At 53.5% G+C, this 20,367-nt stretch overlaps 7 protein-coding genes across 7 annotated transcripts; 2 read left to right on the top strand and 5 right to left on the bottom strand.

The window, feature by feature from the left end:
• Window positions 1–1,497: 1,497 nt before the first annotated feature.
• Window positions 1,498–5,304, bottom strand: Z517_09256 (uncharacterized protein; the record flags this gene model as incomplete). Its single annotated transcript, XM_013425166.1, has 1 exon — window positions 1,498–5,304. The coding sequence occupies one exon, from the start codon at window positions 5,302–5,304 to the stop codon at window positions 1,498–1,500; it is 3,807 nt and encodes a 1,268-aa protein (XP_013280620.1).
• A 1,853-nt stretch (window positions 5,305–7,157) lies between these two features.
• Z517_09255 (uncharacterized protein) lies at window positions 7,158–8,411 on the bottom strand (the record flags this gene model as incomplete). Its single annotated transcript, XM_013425165.1, has 1 exon — window positions 7,158–8,411. One exon carries the CDS (start codon window positions 8,409–8,411, stop codon window positions 7,158–7,160), a length of 1,254 nt encoding a protein of 417 aa, XP_013280619.1.
• A 715-nt stretch (window positions 8,412–9,126) lies between these two features.
• Window positions 9,127–9,579, bottom strand: Z517_09254 (uncharacterized protein; the record flags this gene model as incomplete). Its single annotated transcript, XM_013425164.1, has 1 exon — window positions 9,127–9,579. One exon carries the CDS (start codon window positions 9,577–9,579, stop codon window positions 9,127–9,129), a length of 453 nt encoding a protein of 150 aa, XP_013280618.1.
• A 90-nt stretch (window positions 9,580–9,669) lies between these two features.
• On the bottom strand, window positions 9,670–10,753 carry Z517_09253 (uncharacterized protein; the record flags this gene model as incomplete). Its single annotated transcript, XM_013425163.1, has 3 exons — window positions 9,670–9,706; window positions 9,757–10,658; window positions 10,712–10,753. 3 exons carry the CDS (start codon window positions 10,751–10,753, stop codon window positions 9,670–9,672), a joined length of 981 nt encoding a protein of 326 aa, XP_013280617.1.
• A 1,325-nt stretch (window positions 10,754–12,078) lies between these two features.
• Window positions 12,079–12,498, bottom strand: Z517_09252 (uncharacterized protein; the record flags this gene model as incomplete). The annotated part of the gene is made up of 1 exon (XM_013425162.1): window positions 12,079–12,498. The coding sequence occupies one exon, from the start codon at window positions 12,496–12,498 to the stop codon at window positions 12,079–12,081; it is 420 nt and encodes a 139-aa protein (XP_013280616.1).
• A 1,324-nt stretch (window positions 12,499–13,822) lies between these two features.
• Window positions 13,823–14,257, top strand: Z517_09251 (uncharacterized protein; the record flags this gene model as incomplete). Its single annotated transcript, XM_013425161.1, has 2 exons — window positions 13,823–13,962; window positions 14,017–14,257. The coding sequence occupies 2 exons, from the start codon at window positions 13,823–13,825 to the stop codon at window positions 14,255–14,257; spliced, it is 381 nt and encodes a 126-aa protein (XP_013280615.1).
• A 994-nt stretch (window positions 14,258–15,251) lies between these two features.
• Z517_09250 (uncharacterized protein) lies at window positions 15,252–15,891 on the top strand (the record flags this gene model as incomplete). Its single annotated transcript, XM_013425160.1, has 2 exons — window positions 15,252–15,630; window positions 15,662–15,891. The coding sequence occupies 2 exons, from the start codon at window positions 15,252–15,254 to the stop codon at window positions 15,889–15,891; spliced, it is 609 nt and encodes a 202-aa protein (XP_013280614.1).
• Window positions 15,892–20,367: the final 4,476 nt, after the last annotated feature.

Below are 20,367 nucleotides of genomic sequence, written 5' to 3'. Positions count from 1 at the left end.
TCGATTAGTTGGCTGCTGTATATAGCCCTGACAATGGGCTCGAATCGAAGCCATTGTCTGCAACCATCTTGCCAGAGCCTTTGTTCGGTAAGTGTCTGGACCTCTGAGGCAATGCCGAATAATAAATAGCCAGGAGAGCGATGGTCTGTCACGGACCTGGGTTGTCAGAGCTGCTTCCTGTATGGCTCAATGGTGTTGAGTTTCCCACAGTCACAGACCCTTTTATTGCATGAGCTGGGCCGAGAGTACGCAAGGTATGAATATAGTCAAGTGACTTCAGAACAGCCATCGTGAAGTAGATGTCACGAGTTGGCTACCAGAGAGTGTAACTGTGGAAAGGCGGTGAGCGCAGCTATATAGTTGCGAGGCTGTCCCGAATAGGTAACTGAGGATGGTATGTTGGTATATTGGGTATGCCCCAGTCCGACATGTCATCAGGGTTCGTATTTTTCCTTTCCCGAAAGTCACGTGCCGCCACGTGACCCTATACCTGTTACCTGTGCTCATGCTCCCTGCCAAGCCGCCCTGCTCGGCAGACCTTCTCTTAGGCATCTCGCTCCGGGGTCGCATGTAAGGCCGTTTCTAACACTGGTCCCTTGGCACGTTGATCACGTGCCACTTGAGATCTTGTTCACAACAACAGAACCTCGACCTTTTCAGATAGTCCTTCGTACTGCAATTCAATCAACCAACACTTTTATCTCGGCATTTCGGCGGCCAGGACGGTCGTTAGGTTCGGCATGTAATGGTAAGAAACCCTTCCTCCGTTGGATGACGAAGACCACGTCATCCTCACCTCTTTCTGTATTCCGCACGGTGGCTCGGGTAAGTGGTTACTGGGACTTCACCATTTCGATACAGGAGGACTTTGCCAAGTCGTGGGCTCCAATGCTTACCCCATAGGAAACGGAAGAGGATCGAGGCGGAAAACAGCCAGGACAGGTCAGGAAGAGAATAAGAGAGAGAGAGAGAGAGAGACGATAGATAGATATAGATTGATAGATTCTAGATACTCTGCAGTAATCAAAAAGCTCGTGTGCATTTGCGCCTGGGTTCGCATAGCTGGGTTCGATAAATATATGGAAAGGGCGACTGTTCCGCCCGTAACCAAAGTCAAGTAAGTCCTCCTCCAATTTCCAAAATCCGTGCCACGGTTGATTCCAAGCCCCCCCTCCTCGCATGCAGACATGCGTCGTAGACCTCCCCAATGTCTGACGAAAGAATTAGCGGCCTTTGACGAGGACTCAGAGAGAACGGTCAAGTCACACGTCCATGGACGGAGTCCGTGCTGCCTTTGTCAGTGATTAAACCACATACCACCTGCCCAGACACAAAGTGTGTGGTGAAATCACCACATCAGGTCACCCGGAAGTTTGAGAGATATAGCAATAGAAAGAAGCATGCAACAACAATAGAAGCAAGAAATAACAATAGAAGCAGAGAAACGTAGACGAGAAAAATAGATAAAGAGAGGCTCGCCGTCCTGTGAGGGACAAATCATTCGCCGTCGCCGCCGGGGAATCTCTTTTCATCGAGGTGGACAGAGATGAAATGTGTCGCATCGTTGACCACTCCACAACAAGTTCCTGTCGGCAAATCGTTGTCCCGAGCCATGTTCGCCAACCTGAATTTCAGAAGCTTGAACGTCGATTTGACTTTTCCCACGATTTCTTCCAAGACCTCTGGATCCTGCACGCGGGAGAGCCTCGACAGCAAAGCATCAAACGCGGCCGGCCATTCACGCAAGAGTTCCTGTTCCACGTGTCTCCGGTCGTTCTGCAACCGTTTCAACGCCTTGTCGTCCAGGAGGGGGACAAAAGGTTCGAGAAGCCCAGGTATGTCCTCGTCGGGCAACAGGTTGTTCCGCAGTTCGTACGTGACGCTGACCATGGCTCCGACGAGGCTCCCAACCGAATTCGTGTTGATGCCGATCAAGACGCCACCCTCGATGGTGATTGTCCCGTGAATCGTGCCCGCGAGCATTAACAGAGCGTTCTCCATCGTGAGACGCAAAAGAATTCCACCCGAGAGTTTCGTCACCAGGTATCTAAAGGCTTCCCAAGGCTTCATCTTCTCGGTCTTGAGGAGAAACTCGATATTTTCGGCGCTGGCGGGCCAACAGGCGATCAACTTGGTGCAGTTTCCGAATACCGCGATGAGCCCGTCTCGATTGGTGTCGAGGTGAGGGCTGAAGACGCTGCCGGTCGGAGTGACATTACAGGCCATCGGATGATCCGCTGCGATCGGTCTGTATTTCGTGAATAGCTCCTTGGGGACTTTCATACGCTGCCCCGGAGCCAATTCGACGGGGATGTTGTGGAGGAAGCTTTGCGGTTTGGAGATATCCGGGTTCGTCATTGTGAAAAAGGTGGCGAGTGAATGGTCGTCGCCGCTGAATGAGCCATCATACCCCGAGTACTTCTCCGGTCTCGACTTGACCACTGTCCGTATTTGCTGCCAGAGTTTGTCCAGATTTGGAGACGCACCCCAGCATTGAGCCGGCCTCACAAACTGGGGCAGGCCAATGTTCGCCGCTCGCCAGATTTGGGCGCAATCTGGAGAAACATGGCCCAGGACCGACCACGATCGTTGAAGGATCGCCCTCTTCAGGTCAGTCTTGTCCCAGCCCACCAGACTTTTGGCAAAGGCATCGAGAATCTCAGCCGCAGGGTTCAAAAGGCTGCCCAGCTGTTGACGAGAGCCTTGGGCTTGCCAGGGGAGAAGCGGTGTCTGGCATTCTTCGCAGCGACATTGTCCCTTTGGAAAGTAGCTACTCCCGTAGCTCGCAGTAATCTCCTCCCCGGCGCGGATATCTCTGGTGGCTTCAATAACGACCCTCATCAGGCCAGAGACGCGCATCTGGCGAAAGCGAGTACAAGGCTTGCAGGAGTGGCTGACCAGCCTGAAAACGCCCCCCATCCTGGCGCTATTGAGCTGGCCGACGGTCGGTTCTGGATCTTCAGTGTCGGTGATGTCACCTCTCACAAGGATGAAAATGTAGTCTCCTGGTGGTGGAGTACCCTCTGGTTGGATTTCGCCGGTGAGCTGACCGAGTAGGGCCCCCTCTCGGTACGCCAATTGTCCATTGGGCCCATTCGCTTGGAGACCACGTCCTTTACCCGCGTAGGACTTGATCCGGGCTGTGGATCCTTGGATGGATTCGATGCAACGACAATCGCGTTCCGTACAGAGGTCACATTGGACACCGTCGGGATCGAGTGACATGGGGTTGGTTGGCCAGGGCAGCTCTTCGGGCCATCCAAGCGGCCTCTCCCAGTCGGGGTATTCAGATGCATCGTAGTGGTTTTCCTCGAGAGATGGAAATGGCTGTAGTCGCTCGAGCACATCCATGGTGACCTTGGTGTATGGCGGAAACGGTCGACCCTCAAAGCAGAACTCAACGTCCATCTTGTCACTGTCGAGAGACTCCTGGAATGCTTTTCCCGCGCGACAGATCAAGGCTGTCATGGCCTCTTGATCAAGCTGTGCGTGGAAGATTTTGATATCGTCCTCACTCATCTTTGAATAGTGTTGGGAATCGAAGATTGCAAATTCGTCGTCTGTCAGTCCTTGGTTCTGTCGGCTGCTCGCCCTAGCGAGTGGAATGAAGCACAGAAGGCCATCGTACTTCCCGCAGATTTCTTCCCAGTGCTTGCCACTGTTAAGATGCCGACGGTATTTGGAGTAAGACCATCCAAGAGTTTCCCAAATCCGTCCGATAACATTCGGGTCCAATCGAAGTCGACCGCTCAAGAGGTTGGCAACCGCTCTGGAGAGATACAGCTCATAGAGTCGCGTCAAGAATTGCTTGAGGTTTTTGTCACATTTGGCGTTGTCAATTCCTGTGAGACACCTCGAAATCTGCCCGGTAGGATCATCAGGATCCCCAATGACCAAATCAGAACATGGGTTCCTTCGGCTTCTGACCAGGCCTAGGAATTGTTCGATTGCCGGCTTGCTGAAGATAGCAGCGGCCAAGGACTCTGCAGGGATACCTTCCGGGGCAGAATCCTGGAGGGGTGCTGTTCTGGCTCTCTTCGCTGGCGGCCGAGAGGAATCGCATGCATGACGCTTCAGGCTTGGGGAATCTGCTCTTTGGGGAACTGGAGAAGGCCCATTGGTAGTGCCAGTGCCCCTGGGGCGGCCACTGCTCTCGCTAGAGTCGGCCGCGGGCAGAGGAGAGGGCGACAAGGCAGGTCCGATTGCGGGAGCTGTTGGAGAGCTTTCAAGTGGTAAGCCATCTGTAGTTGCGGGAGGTGCTTCAGAGCTTTCAAGTGGTAAGCCATCTGTAGCTGCGGGAGCTGTTGGAGAGCTCTCACGTGGTGAGCCAAGTATAATTGTAGAGGGCGTCGGAGATCTCTCAAGTGGTAAGCCAGCTGCAGTTGCGAGAGGTGTCGGAGAGCTCTCAAGCGGCAAGCCAGCTGCAGTTGCGGATGGTGTTGGACGTCTATCCAACAGGGGCAAGGTAGGTCCTGTCGCGGGAGGTGTCGGATAGCTATCCGACAACGGCAAGGCAGGGTCAGTTGCGAGAGGTGCTGGAGACCTCTCGAGTGGCGATGTAGGGACACACGGAGGTTCTGTCCTCGGTTGAACAGGGCCACAATCCGCTGCCATCTCGACGTCTCCATCCTGTGAGAGTATAGACGGACCGTCAGGCTGAGATTCGACATCCCTCTGCCCACATCCTTCAGCCTCTCGAGCTGCTAGAGCTAGTACTAGAGCTAGTACTAGAGCTAGTTCTGGAGCTGGAGCTGGAGCTGGTGGTGGTGGTGGTGGTGGTACTGAAGCTGGTACTGGAGCTGGAGCTGGTGGTCGTCGTGGTGGTCGTCGTCGTGGTGTTGGAGCTGGTACTGGAGGCGGAGCTGGTGGTGGTGGTACTGAAGCTGGAGCTGGTGGTGGTGGTACTGAAGCTGGAGCTGGTGGTGGTGGTACTGAAGCTGGAGCTGCTGGAGCTGGTGGTGGTGGTTGAGCTAGAGCTGGTGGTGGTGGTGGTGCTGCTGCTGGAGCTAGAGCTGGTGGTGGTGGTGGTGGTGGTGTAGGCGCAGGAGCTGGAGCTGGAGCTGGTGCTGCTGATGTCGTCGGCGCACATGGAGGAAGAGCCTCCGCCGGAGCAGGAGGTGGATTCGACGAAGACGAGGCCTCACCGCGGGCGTCCGAGGCGGCGTGTTCGCCTTGACTGGCCTTCAAGATGGTGATTTTGGCATCGAGAAGATCCCGAAATCGGCATAAATGGTCGACCGAGAGTACTTCAGACAAGCGGACAAGGAATTGCACGGTTTCTGCCTGCACGTCCATGGCGGACATGGTCATCGAAATGGTTCGAAAAGAGAGGAAAGGGGCCCGTCCGCCGGGGGGCTGATGCCACCTTTTTCTTTTGCCTCGATTTATGGTTTTGACGTGCCAAATTTGATCAAATGCACGGGGGTCTGCGCACGGGCCATAACGTTCAGCTCCGACAGTTAAGGGCCCGTGCGCAGCCGCCTGCATGTGTTAACAAGGCGTCATGATGATGACATGTGCGCAAAACCACGCCCGTACGCAGGACCGCCTGCTCTGACAGTCATGCATGACATGTGGGCAGATCAGACCGCCTGCTCCGACAATGATGGGCACGTGCGCAGCCCCCCGTCATTGATCGACCTTAGCGCTCAATAGTTCGCTCTCCCTTGCTTCTGTGGAGGTTGGGCGGGGCGTCATCCTTTGTTGCATCGGTTTCAGCTCGGTGGGGCCATTGAAGGCAATCCGCGGGGGGCTGAACGGGGGAGGGGGCGCTTGGTGGCCTTTTGCCCCGTGCACGTTTGGCCGGATGCCTCAGCCTGCCCTGTTGCCCCCCTGAAATGGTAGTCACTGACGCCTTGCAAGTTCACCACGGCTGTCAATTCCTCATACTGAGATCATACAGCAGGCGAGATTGATCATGAGAATGGGAACTCGCCTTTGAATCGGGTGAGACTGGTCCTCCGTGATGAGAACTTGTGATGAGAACTGTGATGGAGGAGAAGGCGCGGTTCTGGTGGACCAGCGCCAAGACGAACTCCACCTCTTGATTTGTTAAATTGGCCTGGAAAGTATATACATTTAGGTTACAGCCTGCTGGTTGGCTGAATTCTGCCAGGAAGGTTTTCGGTGAAGTTAAACCCTCCTGATTGGTTGAATGCGCCTGGAAAGTATACAGAGAAATTGAGGCCTCCTGACTGGTTGAATCTGCCTGGAAAAGTATTCAACTAAATTACGGCCTGCTAATTGGCCAAGACGCACGCGAAGGATTCAGAATCCCCACAACTGACAGCTGAGAGTTCTCCACCGTACGCAAGGGAGAGAAACAAAGGAAACAAAGGAAACAAAAGGTGAAAGGGAAACTTTCGCAACGGACGGATGACGTGGACAAAAGAGGGAGGTAAAAGGAGAGGAGTCAGACAATGGGCATCCCTTGCGGTGAGTGGAGCGTAGCGGTGGAGCGCTGTGAGGAGAGAGAGAGGGAGTGTTCGCCCTTCGTCCTCTCTCTCTCTCTCTCTCTGTCTCTCTCGCACGCGCGCCGCCCACCGAGGATCTCGGGCGAAGGAAGATTCACATGTCACCCACGAGGTGCACCGAGGGCCATGGAGAAAGGTTCACATGTCACCCAAAGGTTGCACGTGGGCCATGGAGAGAGCGTCTGCACCGGCTTGGGTGAGGAACTGACCAGACTCGTTTCCGATCTTTCCCCTTCGGTTGCAAGGGAATACACATTTCCGTGACAAAGAGGGACGTCTCAAGGGTAAAGTTCCCGCTCCAAAGGTGGACAGACAGCGAACGAGGGCGTGAATGAACGGGTGAAAGATGGAAAAGTTTCTACTCAAAGGTGGACAGACAGCGAGTAAGAACGAGGGCGTGAATGAACGGGTGAAAGATGGAAATGAACATCCACGGTCAGCCTTGAATCACATCACAGGATTGAAACGTGCCTAGCATACCACTACAAACTCAGTTCACTAATGAGATACCAAACTACCATTGCCATCGCCTTGGAACAAAAGAAACACGCTCCGATATTCCTTCATCGGTGATAATCAGCGGGTATGCATGTTGGCCGCTCATGTTTGGAACCATCGAGCCAGATGGAGGGGGGAGGAGTACCACTCGACATTGAGGCGTGCATACGTCTGGAACCTGTCTGTCTAGACACCCAAATGATGTCGAACGTCGGCGACAGAAGGCAGGACCACACCACCCGGATAGGATCGCCGACCGCTACCATACTCCTGCTTTTTGATCTTGAGCCTATCCCACTTGGGATCGTGACCGGCCAGGATCTTTGCCAGGAGTTCCCATGGAGGACCGTACTCCAAGAGGTCCGATGTACCGAAGAAGACGGCGTCATAGATATCCTTCCCTTGTTGATTTTGGTCGTCGAGCTTCTGCTGGAATGACTTGACCGTGTCGTCCAGCTTGTCGTCGTGGAGATAGACGGTCGTGATACTGAACTCGGTGTCACCCCCTCTCACTCTGTTCAATTCGGTCTTGACGTTGTTGTACCCGGTCTCGCTGATCCCGGTGGTGGTCACCACGATGAATTTGTGCTTGCTGACCGTCTCGGTGGCATCGACTACTCGTGCGGCGTGCTTCTGAATCTGCTGCTTGACCAATCCGACAAGAGCATAGCTGAGGCCGCTGACAATCAACGGCTGTCTCGCAACGAAGTCGGTGGCGGCATTGTATGTCTCCACGACCCTGTCGAAAGACCAATTCTTCACTTTCCACGGTTCTGACAATTCAGACCGCAATTTGCGTATGTCTGTCAGCATCTTCTGGTGGCGGTCTCCCATGGCCTCCCTCTCCATGATCGAGTCCAGACGATCATACAGGCCTTTGTCCTTGAGCCACCTGCTGAAGTTGTCTTTCTTCCGAATCTCGGCGATGACATCGCCCGCTTCTTCCTGCACAAAGAGTTTGCTCAATATGGTCGCGGCCTCCTGTTCCACGGCAGAAGCGGACCTCATTTCGGGCTTGTGGTAATCCATGAAGGTCAGCTGGACCGGTGCGCCAATCGCTTGGAGCAGGCACATAATAAGCCAGGTCATCATTTTGGTGGCATTCTGTTGCTTGGGGGTGGCTCGAGCGTTGTCATCGACGCAGAGGACCGTATTGAACGTTTTCAGGCTCGATAAATCGATCTGATCGTTGACGGCTTCATACATTTGAAGGATGTGAGCATGCATTGTCTCGGAGCTGTATTCCGGAGGCTGGCCGTCGGTGGAGGTGAGCGTGACATCGTTCCCATCCGACAGGACTGATCCTTGTGGCCCTTTTGACGACGATGGGATCGCTTTCTTCCCTTTCGCAATCCCATCCTGTGCGGGATGAGGCCGGGGGGCCGGATGATGCCGGGGGCTCTGATGCGGTCCCGCTTCAGCAGAAAAGCAATTGCCCATGGTGAGAGTCGCTCGAGACAAGAGGAACGCTGGAGAAGGGTGAGGTTGAAGTTCAGAGAGAAGGTCGAGGTTCAGTTACTGAATATCAGTAGAAGAACTTGATTGATTGTGAGGGGAGGACATCTATCAAGCTGCGCTGCGGCTGCGGATTTTGTTGTGTGCCCGTTATGGAAATTATTCGGCTAACCTACCTGAGGAGGGTTAGGGCAACACTGAAAGGGCTCAAATAGGCTCGCAAAAGCCATTCCTACCAAGGCCCTGACCCGAAGGCCAAACCGGCCATGACCGTGCGCCAGCGCCCCTCGTCGGGCATGCAACTGGCGCAGCCGGTCAATGTTTGTGCCTAAAGTGAGGCTGACCCCCAGTGAGACCGCCTTCTGCATTCGCAGCGACCCTTCTGTCAAGTGCTAGCGTCTCAACAGTTTGTTCTGCCGGGCGTACACGTCGGCCTCGTACTCACCGTGTTACGGGCGTCACGCTGCGACCATGTATGCGTTGTTCAGGGGAACGGTATACAGGGGCAAATAACGTGAGGCTGTACTTCCCATCTTTTTGAAAGTGAAACACGGCCATGTACGGTCGCGCCGGAAAGGCAAGGCAGTTGGGGCAAATTTGGAAAAGATGCAGGGATCAAGGCTGCCCAAGGAGTGATGAGGCTGGCAGTGCCGACTAGCGTTGCGGAACTAGGACAGGGGGGGGCTGATTCTAAATTAGATTAGTATGTGTTCCGCTTCCCCCAAGGTTTGTCCCACAATAGACTCGGGGAGGTAGCCTTTTGTGGTCCCGTAGTCACTGAGGCAACTTGTTCTGCCTGGACGGTCCATTCGTCTCGCCGTAGAAGTGCTTGAAGTATGCCTTCCTTTGATCTGGTGTAGAGGGCAGAAGTTCGTAGTATTTCACCTAGACGCCCATCCCGAATCAAGGCATCATCTAGCGTCTCCTTGTTATTTGTGGTTGCAATCGCGAGATGGTATGAAGAGCCCACCCCGTCAAGTGCGCTCAACAATCCACCAACAGTGACACCTTTGGATGGTTTGGAGACCTGGGCTTGATGGCACAAGAGATTGGAACGTTCTATGTCTTCCAGTAGGAGAATCGAGCCCCTGATCATTTGTTCCATCAAGTTGTTCAGTTTCATGTCCGTCAAGTCTGGTAGTGAGATGGGCATGATGTAAAGCTCTCATTTGGCCTCGAATTGCAATCCCAGAGCCACCCTTCTCTTCGCCCGCCATTCTGAACCGTAGGCTGTGAGTCGACCTTATGCTGCGACCGGCTTCTGCCCATAGACAACGAACCTTCTGAGGTCAACAACAGTGATGAAGCCACACGGGGGAATCTCACTTACCGTGGCCAATATGCATGAATTTCTCGGTTGCGGAGTTCCCGGCGAACGAGCGCCTCACTCACTTTGACCTCTTCTGGCGTCCACCCGAGGAATTCGGTGAATGGACGCATCGAGAATGCCTCAATGCCCATATCGACACTTTCCAAGTTGTATCTACCCAACTCTTTGAGAGAGCCATCCTTTGGCCATTCATTCTGCGGGACTTTGTATTCGATTCGGGCGATGCCATCGAACCTCACACGCCGAAGGATGTCTTCGTACTTTTGACCGAGCTCCAAAGACGGATCGCGGTCTGCTCTCTCGAGAGCTTCGCTCATGTGGTTGATCCATCCGTGAAGTGCACTGTCTGGCGGAATCGTCTCGTCATCAGACGTGGGAAGACAAACTCCATGGATTTCAAGCCATCCACCGGGCTGGAGCTGTCTGAAGGCTTTCTGGAAGAGAGCCTCTGGCGTTCGCAGACCACCAGGGGGCAGACGACAGAAGATGAAGTCATGAGGGTGAAAATTCCAGTCAAGGTTGTAGTCAAAATATTCGAATTTGCAGTTTGGCGGAACCAACGTGGGTTGGATTGGGCTAATATCAACACCGGTCACAACTGCCCCCGGGTGCTGGTCAGCTACTTGAATCGCCCAGATGCCAGTGCCCGTGCCGAGATCCAAGATTTTCTGTGGCTGCTCGATGGGTGCCATAAACATCTTTTCTCCCAACGTGAGCTTCCACACTGCGTTATCGAGATCGAGTCTCTCTTGCTCCGTCTCGTCGTTGGGGAAGAGGTACAGGGATCGGTCGTCGTCTGCGTAGTACCAGCGGCCGTTTTGGTATCGGTAATCTGTGGCAGCAGAGTCCAAAGTAGTTGTTGAGGAGTCCACTTCGTCTCCCAGGGCTGAATCTCGGGGGGACTATACTGACGTTAGCCAAAGCATTATAGCCAAAAACCTGTGGATAACCATACCTGTAGTCCTCCGTCCTCAATCGGCTCGGGGATTGTCGTCATGCTTCTATCAGCAAGTATGATGGGGTTGTGCAAGAGATGGTCGCCGAACCTGCTCAGCCAGTAGACGAGAACGAAGGATGGTTGTAGAAAAAACTGCAAAGGCGAGGCAGGCAGTAGTACTCTCAAGGACCACAGAACGCAGAAGATCAAGATCGCAGTCCCATTCGTAGAAACCCATCGGATCTGATACCGGCGGCAAGGATCGACCCGGGTCGCACTAACCCTATTGGGAAGTTTAGCCGAACAGTTTCCACCACGGCACACCACCAATCCGCAGGCTCGCTAGATCAATTTCCTTACAAATCAATCGATCAACCAGCCAATCGATCGATCAATCAACCAATCAAGTTATTCCACTTACAACCCTGTGGGATCTTTGAGCCTTCTGTCATTAATGACAACGTTGTCACCGAGTTTCTCTCTGATGAGCGTTGTCTTTGAGGCGGGATTTACGCTGAATATCGAGTTGACACCACAAGAGTCAGAACAAGAGTGGGAGCAATCAATATAAGATATAACGGGCACGCCCGAGTATCATTGCTGAAACCGACCCCACAGAAGACTATTGATGCGATCTGGATGTCCCATGCATGTGCAGAGCGCCACCGAAAGAGGGTTTTCACCATCGGCTCAGAGCTAGCTTGCCGGAAAGAACCGACAAAAGCTACTGACTAGTTGCTTCTTCTTCGTGGTTCTGCGATGGCGGGAGGCGTCCGGGTAATGGATCGGACGGGTGATCGACGCAAACTTTAGCGGGAGGGTTGGAGAAGCGACAGCGTTTGCGCTACCGTTGGTGGACTGAATTGGCATGCAGAACGCGGAAAGCTTGTCTACACCGTGAGGCAGTCGAAATGGGGAGGATGCAGAAGGAGTTATCGCGGGCAGGGCCACAGTAGATGTGCTCCTACATATATACGAGGGACGGGTGTCAATAGTGCACAGATAATTCGATCGGATCAGCCACGACGATCGTGCGAATTGCAACAGTTGGGCAATTCTCTCAAATGTCTGCTCCGTGGGTCTGCAGCCCGGCCCTGTCGCCAGAGAGCGGTCTCACTGGGTGGAGAGAAGACAAGCTGAGCGAGCTATTCAGGCGACCGGGGACGGATGCCGAGGGCAGATGTCGCAAAGCGAGCGTCATGGCAGCAGATGGAGAGAGGGTGGGATTCCAACAGACGTAAATAGCTATCCACGCAGCAGATATTATGGAGTAGTCAGTCATCCAAGACCTGAGCCCTGAGCCCCAGGCTTGGATCGATCGTATCTCATAAGGCGTCCCCGAAGTGCAGCCCAGAATTGTCAGCTTGACCTCGCGTTGGATGTTCTCATTCGCCACGTCGAATCCTCGACCGATGAATCCAGTGCCGGCGTACGTGGAAGTTAACGTCAGTGCTTCGTACGATCGTCTCTCCTTCAATAGTAAAAGGATTCGAGATATCTGTAGTCTCCGTCGCGAATATCGGGAGGCGGCGCTTCTTTTTCGTCGGTGTCGTCGCGACGATATCTTCACGGTCGTCGGGATCAACGAGGCCGCAGAGTTTGATGCCGCCGCTCAGATTGAGCGGTGTGGTCGACATAGCATCAAAGGACGAGGCCAAGATGTGGGCGAAGCGTGAGTGAGTGGAAATCAAGGAACGGACGAAAATGAGTTCCAGGTATAATGTCTCGGACTCATCGTTGTCGGGTGAGGGCCACCAGGTAAAGAAGCCACCATTTCGGCTGCCTCCCGATTGAAGGGATGTCATTCTCTTTGTCAATCCGACGCCAGTGCTTTGTTCCACCCACATTCCACAAATCCGGGAAGCCGGTCATCGATATCGTCATTGACATGAATGCGTACGCAGCCGGAAACACTCCCAGTGGGCGCATCAATATTGCTCGTCGCGATGTCCAAAGCGACTTGTACAGCCTCGGTGGATGATTGAGACGAAGCATCGGAAAAAGTGCGCAGTGCATGTCCAAGTAGACGCGGCGTCCACTCGAAGGTGGCGAGGATGAAAGCTCCCACTTGAAAGGTTTCCTCACCGACTGTCCAGCGCCTCAAGGGCCAGACTGCCCTCGACATGTCTCCACCTCGTGTTCAGGACAGGCGACAAGTCCCAAAGGCCCCTTCAGATTGAATAACATTGTGGACTTTGCATCACAGAAAAGCGAACGATGGAGGCCAGGGTGCCGCGAGGTGCCCTCCCCTGTGTGCACGCATGTGAATCGAGATCCCCAGGACTCTCCACACGACAGGGCACTCCGGCCACCATAAACAACACAGGAGCCCGTAGATTGATGTCCAGATAATACCAAACTCCTGGCGCGTGGCGTTGGGTGAGCGCCGATATGCCTCTGGATTGAAACAGTCAGCCACAGGGCTCCTGATCGACTATTATCAAAGCCTGAAGTGAAAATATGACCGGTCCGGGGCAAGCAAGACCGGGATACGAGCCCTCATACAAGCGTTGTAGCGGCCTGGGGGTCTGGAGATCGGACAACCAGTGCCTGATGGGCATCGACCAAGTTATCGGCAAGACCTCCGCTTCTTCTGTTGCTGTGGACGCCCTGGCGTCGACTGCCGAGGCGACGAGCCTGATGCTTTTTCGTACGGTCCGCACCCTCACCGAAGTCCAAGCTCAACGTGTACGTACCCGAAGCGTATGCACAACGCATTGCTTGATTTTTCGGGGCAACATCTCTCTTCCTGCTTGGCCTGACAATGTTGAGGTGTCCCCTGTCGACCCTCGGAGGGACTCGCCCAATGGGGACCGAGTTCATGTCTGAGGACGACGAGAGCGAGTGATAAGATGTTCTGCGAGTGTTGTAGGTGCGTTGTGGGTGTTTTGACCTCTCGATACCCTGAATTCTTCCATTCCTTTGGATGCATGCGTGATGTGCTCTGCTGGTTCCCATGTGTCGCCTTCTTCGCGTAGCCTTTCCAGAGACACTCATGAACAGTAATGCACCGCGAGTAGCACGGGCCGCATAGGGGTGCGCGAAAAATGAGCTTGTTCTTCATATGTTCCATGAGACTCGTCATCATCGTCGTCCTCGCTGCCATTAGCCACAAGATTATTGGACATAATGGTTGGCGCCGACCTCGACGCGGGACTGGTGTTCAACCCCATGACCACGTCGCTGTACTGTGATGGACACGTAAGGACAAGCTTCTACGACAACTCGGAGCTGTCGGAGCTGTCGGTGATCAGCGCCATGAACATCAGGTACCCTGGGTAGCCACCAGTACCTGCGGGGTCAAGTCCCTCAAGGTGACCAAGGTGGTGGAGGCGGACAGGAACGAGGGTCTGGAAGAAGCATGGGCATGACGACGAGGCCAAGTCCGACGACGAGTCTGTTGACATGACAGCCATGAATGAGAAAGTAAATGCCGAAAAAGAAACCGTGAGTGTCCAGTTTCCCGCCGGTGGCTCCGTAAATGAGTCGTTTTCTTTTCCACAGAATTGGGCATGTGCGGCCTCGAACAAGTCTCCATGGACACTTGCAGCTCATCAGTCCTAATCGACTTGACAAGCTTTGCTACTGATTCCGGAGTCTCCCTGTTGTCGTCGGTCCAACTTCGTCGCTCGTGCGTCGTGTTCGTAGGACCATGATATGACCCGCATGGAAATGCCTGAGAACGACAAGCGGCCGAGGGAAAGTGTTTGAGTTGTGTCAAAAAGACTTTTGGGTAAGCAAAGCTGCATGCAGCCTGAGACCAATCCCATGGCCCCAGGTGAGCCAAACGCGAAACGACTCGGTTCCAGAAGCTGAATGGTGTCCAACAATGGCAGCGGGTCAATGCCACCTAACAGCAATCATGCAGCCATGGATGAAGGTGGAGGGATCAAGCCTCCTCGGTTGGCCTTCTCGCTCGAACCCAAGCCAGGTTGGAACGCGGGAATGGGCAAAACAAGGACTCTGTCTCCAGGGTGCGTAAGTGACGGCGTGTCTTTTCTGTTGACCCAGACCGAGTCGCTTGGCGCACAAATCCAAGGAGATTCTGCAAATTCGGGTCCCGTCAGAGGTTGGATCCAAGTCATGCATTGAGAAGCTGCTGTGCCGTGTCTGGAGGCCCAAAGGTGGTATACTTTCTGCGTCCACGGCACCGCGTTTCACATGAATGTTAGCACGGCCGAACGCGTGCGCCCGATATCGGCCACGGCTAGCAATCCTCTGAGATTGGGAACCTCTGGTCCGGTAAAAAAGGCAGATGATCCATCGACATCCACTTGATCTTGAAGGGCTTCCCAAATGGCTAAAGACAGGAAGGAAATATAAGTAGCAACATGGGAAGGGGGAGCATTGTATATTTCCGTCGTCAAACGGAGCGGGACCAATAAACCCACCTTTGTGGTAGGAGCTGTCTTGGTGTCGGCGCCGACTGAACCCATTTGGTTGTGGCGTCGAGTTTCGAGTCGACAGTCTTGAGCCGGAGTCTAGAGACGAGAAGTCTAGGGCTGCCGAGGATCGATCTGTGTTCGACGACTCGGTCCTGGTGACTGAGGCAGCCCCAATGTCTCCATTTCAGCAGATGCTGCAAAGGCCTACCATTGCGGTTGAAAAGTGCACAACTCACAACTCACAAATCAAATCCATCGTGTCGGCTCTGCCGTCTCAGATGGAAGGAATTGTAACAGTCGGGACCGTCAAACCTGAACGGCTCATGCCCGTCACCATCAATGCCAGCGACGCAACGGCAACAGCGCAGGAGACCACGGGCCTGACGTCTGTGAGAAGCCCGATAGTTCGAGATGCCGTCAACACCAGTCCCGCGTCGAGGTCACCGCCAATTTGGTCACCAGGCCCTGTCTCTCCGGCGATGCAGCATCTCGGCGGCGGCGGCGTGCAAATCACCACGCGCACCGACCTCTCGCTCCTGTACTCTGGAGGTGGTACAGGTCGGTCGTCTCACATAACAAGTAGACGTGTCGAAGAATTCGTCGACCCTGGGCATTTCCAAATTAGAAACGAGTTCATTCGCCATCGAGGTGGAATTGTGCCAAATTCTTACCGTTCGGTCTTCAGAACAGCTCGCCAACAAGCGGCAGTGGTCCGCGAATTCGCCCAGAGATTCCTACCCTTCCCATTCGTATGCCACTGGCACTCTTGTGTCTGCATTCTGGCGCCTAACGTCGTCGGCCATCATCGTGTAAAGAACTCGTCGTTGTATTTGGCCTTGCCCGGAGCGGTCACCCAGTCAAGGACGCCACGGCCACTACCGACAGCTCCTTGGGTGCGTGCGATCGCTGATACCCTTTCCATATTTCTCAGTCTGGACGGCGACGGTCTGCAGAGCTGGTTTCAGCTGGCGGTCTGGTTCCCTAGTTGGTTGAAATGCTCCGTCGTGCTTGGGGTTGTGGCGCCCAAACGCTCTGCCGATCGTGTTTTTGAGAATTCGCATTCTTGGACTGACTTCTGGATCCTGAGACGAAATTCCGCGCGATGATCCGGTTGGTTCCCTCGCTTGAGTTGCGGACGAGAAAATCGTGGGTTTGACTGCTCACAGGATGCCACCTTTTCAATTTTGTCAATTTAAGGTTAGCGTGCCAAGACAAATCAATGCACGCGGCCTCCGCACGTGCCATAACATTCAGCTTCGACACTTAAGGGCCCGTGCGCGACGGCGTTCATTAGTATGCCTTGGCACGCTAGCCTTAAATTGACAAAATTGAAAAGGTGGCAACAACCATCTTCCTCTCTTTTCGAACGCTTTCCAACCAGAACACCCGGACAAGAAGTGATAGCCCAGTCCCTGGGCGGAGCAGAAGGATGGACACCTTCTCCCATTATCAAGATCAACGGGGACTGAGGTGGTGTCTTAGCTGAGTGAACAGGCTTTCAACGGCACCTTGACCCATCAGAACTTTGGACGCTTTGTTCTTGAGAGTTACCGAACCAGTCACCGAAGCAGCGGTATGTGCTTCCGGCACCTTGAACTTCGACCGATCGCTCGAAATCAAGAAAAAGCCCGCCAATTACCCCAATTCGGGTCGACATGATCTATGCGTTGACCTGTCCATCGAGCATACCGGTTGTCATTTTGGTGTTTTTCTGAGACTCTCGATTTCGCCGTGCCAGGCCGCAACAGCAGTGACCGCCCCGAATGCCGATTCCTTCTCCGACCGCGCCTGAGCCTCCAAGGCAAGCACATGGGAAGGTCGCAGGCCGACAAAAGAAGAGTTTGAGCGCCGAGTCAATGGTCCACCTGGGCATTGAGTCACCTCGAACGATCCATCTCGCCACGACCGTAGTTGTACAAGTACTTGTATGCATGACGGGATGAGACATAATTGCTTCATGTTTTCTCCCCTTTCATTTCCTCGCCTTTCATGCTCTACTTACCCAGATCGGTCCACGAATCACCCCGACCGATTGGCACTGTGACATGACATCTTTCTAGGATAATACTTCGAGACAAGAGCGTGTTTGCCGAGTTCTCTATTGTTCAGATACAAGTTTGCGCCTGTCTACTCAATTCATTGGGGACTTGAGACTCTCACCCCGCAGCCACCAATGCACCTTCCACACCTGCCAGCACCTGCGATTCCCTTGTGGTTGTCAAATTTCTTCTCGTGCAAGTCCCCGCAACACGAGTTGCAACAACTCAACCAACCCACTCTCAATAACCAACCAAGACAGCTCCTTATTATTTAAGTACCGCAAGCTCACCGCCCGTGGGAAGCTTCCTTCTCTCACGCTTTGAGTCTTAGCTAAGATATACTATCAAGGAATACCTATACCTACCTGTTACCTATCGCTGCCCTCTACCTATCTACACAGGCCGTTCCTGACACGGCGGAGGCAATTGTTACAACTTGCGCGTATGTTCCTCCTACAGTCATTCTGCTTCTCGCTGTCATTCTAATCCGTCCCAGTCACATCTTTTGCATACCCTGCGCTGAAAAGACTGGCTTGTCGACAGCACCCCGGAATCAGCGTCGATGTCCTGTTTGCAAGACCGCCCTACCAAACGCCCACGTATCACAAACAGAGTAGGAAGCTGAAGTAAACGGCACGAGAGGAGCGTGACACTCAGGGAGGAGAAGCATACTCCTACGCGGCCTTCAGCAAAAGAGGGTGAAAGACCACTTGGGAAGATACCGAGCCGGATAGGCCTAAACTACTTTAGGCCACTTACACACTAAAGGAGAAAAGTATGTTCCTCGCACCCGAGACGCATCCTTCTCTCATGCTTCAAGTTTTGTCATTACTATACGTGAAGGGGTACTTATTACTACGGAATCGATCTATCGCTGAGTACTGCCTATCTCTAATAAGGCATTCCAGATAAGACCGCCCTACCAAAAGCCCACGATGCAGTCCGCAATCTGCCAAATCCACCCGAAGACTTCAAGACCAGCGTCCTTTGTGGCTTCGACCCCGCAACCATCATGGAGTGTGGCCAGACGGCACTTTCTTTCTGGACATACCAAAAGGCTTAGGAACTGTGAGGTTTAATGCTTCCTCTGCCAAGTGACCTTGCTGACGAGAGTGACAGTGCATATCAGCAACACATTACTAGAAACCTGACGCACAGGCTCCACCAACTCAATGCAGAGGTTGAAAGGACAGAGATTGAAAGGACAGTGAATGATGGCAATTCTCCAATATACAAGTGGAAACCTTGAAGAGATGGATACTGGACCTCGAGGCACAAGGACACCCACTCAGCTATTCTTGTGTTCAAAAGCTCGCAGGAGTAATTAGCAGCGATAACGGCGGCTCTGAACGCGTCGGACATAACTAGCTAATTACCACGGTTATCCAGCGACATCCTGACCCTAAATTTCTGGATTCAGCGTGTCAACTTGTACCCTTCCTGTGGCGCTTAAGGCGTGGTTTAGCAATCTACAGGCTGTCTTTGAGCGCTATTCTATTATCGCCACCCCTGGACAAACTCCTGGAGAGGTGCAACAAGAATGGACCTGATCCGCGTAGAGGAAGGCACCCAGAGCGCACTGCGGCGCTGCGGTCGAGATGACTCCTCGAGAAAAAGGAAAAGGGATCCAGAACGAAAAGTTTCCCATAGTACACTGGAAGGAAGTACAAGTGCCGCCTACACCTCTGATGCCCACAAAGACTGAGGCGTCCTCAGCACCCCTCGACTCTGCACCATAACGAAAGTTGTCATCAATCCGGGGCGGGTATCAATGTCATTTGAGTTCCAAGGACCCAAAGGGAACGCGACGGGATCATCGTCCAGAGTAGATGATGGTCGCGCACACGCCGAGGACGATGGTGTCGAACCAGCCATTTGCTGTCCACGGACAAGCTGACAGAGGAGGAAGAAGCACAATCGGAAGATTTTCTAACACCCAATAGTGTCGACATCAACGTGCAAGGGCTGATGAAAGTCACATGTACATATGTGTTTGTGTTTTCTGTATGTGTTTTTTCCGTCTTTAGTGCGAGACATGAAAACCTAGAAGAATTTCATGATCAGATTGGATCGAATTCACCGTGGCAAGCTGTGTCCTCCATCTCCATATCTGCTACTCCATGACCCATTCTAGCGTCGTGATATTGCCCTCACATGTTGCGGCACCTCGACATCACACCAACATGGCTTCTCAGAAGACGGTAACAAAGCTGATCCACGGCCTGGCAACAAGGACGAGGGCAGCACCCACACAACCTTTCTCGAGAATTCCTTGCTTGGACTGGTCTAGACCGTTCCTGGAAGCATACCGTCATCAACGTCAGGAGATGTCCTTCAGTGAAAGATCCAAGCTCGAGGTGGTCAAGACGGCCCAGACCACTGTTCAATGTCCTGGAAGTGGCTGCGCCCGTCCAAGATATTCATTGTTTTCGCGGTGTGCTGGTCTGTCTTCACTGTCAGTACGTCAAGGCGGCTGAATTTCAAGGCGCCTCAACAAGCCAGCGGCTCACGTCCCCAAGATTGGGTGGACTGGATTCAGGCTTTTGCGTTGTGTCTCCGGTATGGGAGGCACAAGGACGGAGAGCGCCATCATCACCGTCCTGTTTTCCGCGAAGACTCCCAGCGCGGTAACAACTCTGTTCCCTCACCGACTACGGCACGTTGGCGAGAGAAGTACGTCTTGGTAGTACCTGTCTCCTGTCTAACTCAAATTGATGATTGCTCGCTGCTTTCATGCACCGCGCGCGCTCTTTGCCAGATCTCGGGGATGAGGTGCCGGCAGAAAGGGTGGAAAAGGGTGCTCGTTACTCTGTCTTCTCAATTCCACTTATGCAACTTATGTACTTGATTCTTTCCTGCTCTGCATGTCCTTCGGGTATTTGGCCACCACTGCCGAACCGAACATATGATTTGGAGCGGCTGCAAATCTGTGAAGCGCAGCAAGTGCTCGGCGGGGCGGGATACAACAAGACAGGGCGACGAAGGATTCCCGCATGCATCCAACCAGTCGCCGCTGGAGCTATTTCCGATCCATCAATTCACGCTACAGGAAAGCACAGATCCCGTGCTATTGAGGAAGCAAGCGGACTTGATGGACGAAGGCCGTGGCGAGAGGATCTAACGTACGACCGTCCTATTCTGACTTGTATGGATGGCGTTCTCGGTGTGGGCACTTTTCCCACGCCCGGCACTTGCACTTGCACTTGTACTTGTACTTGTTCTTGTGCAGTTTGGGACCTGACGTGGACCA

Source organism: Fonsecaea pedrosoi (assembly GCF_000835455.1).
Source record: "Fonsecaea pedrosoi CBS 271.37 unplaced genomic scaffold supercont1.6, whole genome shotgun sequence".
NCBI classification, from domain to species: Eukaryota; Fungi; Ascomycota; class Eurotiomycetes; order Chaetothyriales; family Herpotrichiellaceae; genus Fonsecaea; species Fonsecaea pedrosoi.
The sequence above is the reverse complement of the archived record's forward strand: the minus strand, read 5'-3'. Positions and strand labels throughout refer to the sequence as shown.